General features: G+C 31.4%; 1 protein-coding gene across 1 annotated transcript; it reads left to right on the top strand.

The window, feature by feature from the left end:
- Nucleotides 1–3,427: 3,427 nt before the first annotated feature.
- LOC107853203 lies at nucleotides 3,428–4,966 on the top strand. The gene is made up of 3 exons (XM_016698205.2): nucleotides 3,428–3,883; nucleotides 3,964–4,008; nucleotides 4,532–4,966. Exons 1-3 carry the CDS (start codon nucleotides 3,586–3,588, stop codon nucleotides 4,660–4,662), a joined length of 474 nt encoding a protein of 157 aa, XP_016553691.2. The 5' UTR covers nucleotides 3,428–3,585; the 3' UTR covers nucleotides 4,663–4,966.
- Nucleotides 4,967–5,622: the final 656 nt, after the last annotated feature.

Below are 5,622 nucleotides of genomic sequence, written 5' to 3'. Positions count from 1 at the left end.
ACAACCCGAATTCAAAATCCACTCATCGTTAGATTTAAAACTATTATTAGTTGCTAAGAATATTGTTCCTTCAGACTCATCAGCAGCTACACTTGCTTCGACGGAGTCAGCATTTTGGTGCTTATTTTTGTTTTCCTTACACTTTTCTTTATTTTTCAACTTATAGCATTCAGAAATGAGATGACTTTTTTTATGACAGTATTTGCACACAACATTTCTAGGTTTAGACTTTGACCTTGATTGAGACCTCTCACTATTTGATTTTTTTCTTATTAGATGTACCTCTTACAAATAATCCTTTCCCATCGGTTGCGCTACTTTTCCCAGTAATATCTCTATCTATCTGTTCCTTTGTTTTTAAGATAGATTTGATTTCTTTATAAGAGATATTATCCTTTCAATAAAGCATAGTATCTCTAATATGCTTAAATGATTAGGGTAAGGAAATAAGTAATAAGACGGCTTGGTCTTTATCATTAACTTTAGCGTCTATATTACTCAAATCCATAAGAATAGAATCAAAATCATCAAGATGTGAGAGTATAGAGGTATCTTCTACCATACGAAATGTGTAAAGTTTTTGCTTCAGGTAAAGTCGATTTTCCACTGTCCTCTCATATACAAGGCTTTTAGTTTTTCCCACATGCCTTTCGCTGTGGTTTCTGCAGATACTTCACGTAAAACCTCATTTGAGAGATTTAGAATAATACCTGATTTTGCCTTTTTGTCTAAAACGGTAAATTCTTCGTCCGTCATTTTTTTGGCTTCTTCTCCTTTTCTTCTAGTGCCATATCTAAGTCATCCTGAATTAAGATAGCTTCCATCTTTAATTGCCACATCTCGAAGTTCGCACTTCGATCAAATTTCTCAACGTAAGTCTTTGTTATAGTCATTTTGGCTACTGAAAAAATAACCTGGTTAGATCCGGCTCTGATACCAATTTGTTAGGATCGAGAACCTAGTTATTGCGGAATTTAGCCAAATAATGTTATAATGACAATAACAAAGACAATAACAAGTTGATAGTAACGGTACTTAATGAAAAAATAAAGGTGGCACAAATTTAACGTGTTTCGGTCAGTGTGACCTACATCCACGAGCGGAGAGAAACAACTTCACTATATCAACACGAGTACAATAGAGAGATTACAAAATTAGAGTAGTCACTCTAATTAACCCAAATATCCCAAGAGAAAACCTCACAAGATCACTCCAAAAGAAAGGGCCCACACAAAGTATTTTCCAACACCAACTCTCTTAACTTAATACTCTAATAGGAAGGAAGAATAAACACAAGAGAATGAAAGAGAACTCTTGTAATTTGATGTGTATTACAATTGAGAAAGAAGACCTCTATTTATAGAGATGAAAATGGAGACAAGTAGCAACTTTGTTTGAACAAGAAGCAACTTGTTTGAACAAGTAGCAACCTTGTTTGAACAAGTAGCAACTTGTTTGAACAAGCAGCAATCTTGTTTGACAAGTCCAAAAAATAATCTTCCACAAGTATTTGGTAGAAACTTCCTTTGACAAAGTAAGAGTGAATCAAACAAAGGCCACATTACATGTACTTAAGATTTTGCTTTTGCTGAAGTACCAGGATGCTCTTAGCTTGTATAAAGTTGGAGTTTAATCTGGTAACAATATTCATAGTTTATTGTCATAAAAAGATTAATTTAGTAAATACATTCCTAATTAATTTTTTTTAAGGGATATGCTTAGTCAATAAGGATTAATCAAAATGAAACAGAATGAGTAATTTAAGAAAGAAAGTAAGATTTTTGAAATTTATAATCTAAAATAAATCAAAAATAATTTTAAGAATAAAAGAAAAGTATTAAAGTTAAATTAGAAAGGTGACAGTCTTATAATTAAATTTTAGTTATATCTAAATAATATATAATTAATATTAACAGGGAGTTGAATCCAATTGGATTTGGCCTTTGGGTATCAAGGACAGACCATTAAGGACTTGCAGCGCACGCATTGTAATCCCTTTAGGTTTGGGATTTAAGTTTTCTTATGGAAAAATCGAATTATTTTTTAAATTGGTAGTTATATATCCAATTCTGAATTGGCTAATCAAGTTTTTTCATAGAAATTTTGAATAAATTATCACCTTAATTTAATAGGAAGAGGATTTACATATAATTTTATATAAAGAGTAATAAACTTTTTTGTAAAATGATTATGAGAAAGCTTGTGAAAGCATATGAACATTAAACCAAATTAAGAGAGAAATTTATTCTCTCCCTTCCTTTACTGTGAGTTGATTGTCCACATAATATTCTCATCTAATTTGTTCACAAGTTCTCTTGATCAATAAATTAAAAACAAAGATCAAGTCTTCATGCTTTTGAAGAAATTTTGATTTTAGATTTATCTCATCAGGTTTGTCTTGAAACATATTTTTAAGATATAAATAAATTTTATGCACAAATAAATTATTTTTTATTTTTGACTGCATGTTATTAACACTTACAATTCTATCTCTTTGCCACATCATCTGCCAGTAGAATACACCTATAAATCTAAAGGGATATCTCTGTATTTCGCTAAAAACATATAAATTATTGTGTAAGATTTCATAAATATCGGACTATGGTGTCTTTGCAAAAGGAAAAATATCTTTCCACCTCAGTTGCTGGAGTTATGAGTGTTTAAAGCAATTTATTTTTCATTCCTTTTAATTTGTGGGATATTTTTTTAGTTTTCAGATGAAAATAAATTTATCATTAATCATAATTTTTTTATATACTTTTTAAATTATTAATTATTATAATTTTTAATATTTTTTTTAAATATATAAATTTTGTCTAGAAAAACATAAAGATTTCATCCCAAATTTACGATCATACTTAAATGATTTTACAATCGAAAAATTAAAAAATGTCACATAAATTAAGACAGAAAAAAAATTACTCTTTTCGTCTTATATTAGTTGTCTACTTTTTTCCTCTTACACGTATTGTAAGAAACTATATACTCATAAGAGAAGTAATTTTACTAATTTATCCTTAAAGATTTTTTGAAATCTAAAAATTTATTTGTATTTCTTAAAAAATAATTATAATGACAAAATCAGAAATACTTCAATTAATTTTATAAATTGATAAGTTATTTGGACAGATTTTGGTCCGTTTGATCATATATTTTTTTATGTCAAATTCAACTCTAATAGATGTTTGACCATAAGAATTTCAAACACAGCTTGAAGTTGTATTTGAAAAAATGAAAAATAAGAAAAAGTTATTTTTAATTTTTAACATTTTTCTTCTCTCACAAAAATTCAATAACAACTTCAATTATATTCATAAATAAACACAACTCTAACTCCAACTTTAATTCTAACTTCAAAAAATTTAGTTTTGATGGTCAAACACCCACTTTTAATATTAAACCGAAGCTAATATACAAGGGATTGTACAAGTGTATTGTGAAAATTAATGTCATTATTATTTGCTAATAAATCCCGAGACTAAATAAATACCTTAAGCAGCCACCAAACACTCTCTCCACTCTCTTCTTACTCTCTCCTAATCTCCGTTTCTCTCTCATCCTCAAATCGCCAGAGCTCCGGCCAACATGCATAGACAATCACTCGGCTCACCGGCGTCCAAATTACACCTCGCACATGGCGGCATAGTCATCGTCGGCGGCAGAGACGACTCCTCGGCCGCCGTCATCACGGCGGCGGCAGAAGCATCTCCGTCGTCACTCTCAAACGACTATAATGAAGAAGAAGATGAACAAGTACGCAAGTCAGTTAAGGCACTTAATAAGTCACTGTCCAGAGCTGAGAAGTACATTCACATTATTCCGATTCTCACTTTGTTCTGCTTCTTCATCCTCTTTCTCTTCTCTCATAATCCGTCTGATAAAGGTACGTACACTACATTTATACGATGATTCGGAGGGAAAAAACGAGCTCGTTTTCATGATTTTTGTGTTTTATTCTTTCAGATTTAGCTCAATTTCACGGATTTGAAGGTTTCGTTAAGCTTAAAGGTATATATATATAATACACATTCTGTTTCGCCGTTTGGCAGTTGATTTTTTTTGTCAATTTATAGTATTTTAGACTCAGATTCAGTTCCATACTTGTATTATAGTATTCATCAATTTCAACACGAAATTCGACTCTCATGCGTTTTATTTACTTCAATTGTACTCAAGTATTCATCAATTGCAACGCAAAAGTTCGACGCTTAATGTGTTTTACATACTTCAATCATACTCAAGTATTTCAACAGTTTCAATACAAAAACTCGACTCTAAATGTATTTTACATACTTCAATCATACTCAAGTATTCAACCATAGCAATACAAAATTCGGCTCTAAATGTCAAGTATTCATCAGTTTCAGTGCAAAACTTCCACTCTAAATGTGTTATACATACTTGAATTATCCCAAATATTCATCAATATCAGTAACAAATTCAACTCGAATTATCTTTTACATGCTTCTGAGATGTTTTGTCATTATTTTGCTTGTTCTAATGAGTTCTCATTTTTGCTCTGTGTATACAGAATCGTCACAGAGAGTATTAGATATCGAAAAGGACGATGTTTTAGCGATCCGAAGCGTAAGGAACTTGCAAGAAATTGATAAAAAGGCTACAAAACATCGGCGGCTCCACCGGAAACTCGCCGAATTTTAGGCCGCTGTTTCTGCTTCTTACTCTTCATGGCGTCGGTGGAGCTTTCTCACGTGCGTAACTTGGTCCCTTACATATTTTACCCTTTTTTTACTTTGAAAAAAGTATTACCACACGTGTGTGCATGTGAATTTTATATACTCATTTTGGCTGTCTGCTTAACAAAAATGAATTAACAGCTTGTGCAATACTCTGTAAATAATATTTTACTTTACTTTATATGATGCAACACTAAAGCTCCCAACTATTTGTACGGCTCAAGAAAGGATCGAAAAATAAAATGTATTATCCGTATGACTTTTTCACAGCATCAACTTTACCATTTATGTGATATACCAAAAACAAATATTCACTACCAAGTTTTTGGGTACTAAATGGAAATTCCTGAGCTGGAATTGAAAACTGAAAAGGAAAATATTGAAAATTTGTGTTTGTGTATACTCCTAGTTAATTAGTTATAACAAATGATCTTCGGTGAAACAGACATTTTTTTTTTTCCACTATTAGTCATTTGGTTGATTTATTTGGTCAATCGGAAGTGTAAAGTAAAAGATTTGATCAATCTTTTAGGAATTTAAATCAGGTCGTTTGGTTTTAGTAGCCAATGTTTGCACTTTGCATAAGGACACTTGTATTATATTACCTTCGGTTTCGTTTTTGATAGTATTTTTTACTTTTCAATGATATTGCCATAAAATAATAGTGAAGTGATACTGTGAATGGGAAACAGCTGGAAATATTGGACCGTTACAGGTGCCTCGTTTTTCGTTTGGAATTGTAATTGCCAGCTGGGAAAGACTTATTTATATATTCAGATGCTAAATGGCCCCTATTGGCTCCTCCGTAATTAATTCTCGAGTTTCTTTTACACGATTTACTTTCTCACCCACCAAATTCATCTTCCCTATGTGCTACTACGCATTAGTGCAGTGCACTTCTCCTCTGGAGTTTCTTTAGTAGAGA

Source organism: Capsicum annuum, chromosome 1 (assembly GCF_002878395.1).
Source record: "Capsicum annuum cultivar UCD-10X-F1 chromosome 1, UCD10Xv1.1, whole genome shotgun sequence".
NCBI classification, from domain to species: Eukaryota; Viridiplantae; Streptophyta; class Magnoliopsida; order Solanales; family Solanaceae; genus Capsicum; species Capsicum annuum.
This window is presented reverse-complemented; position numbering and strand designations above follow the sequence as displayed.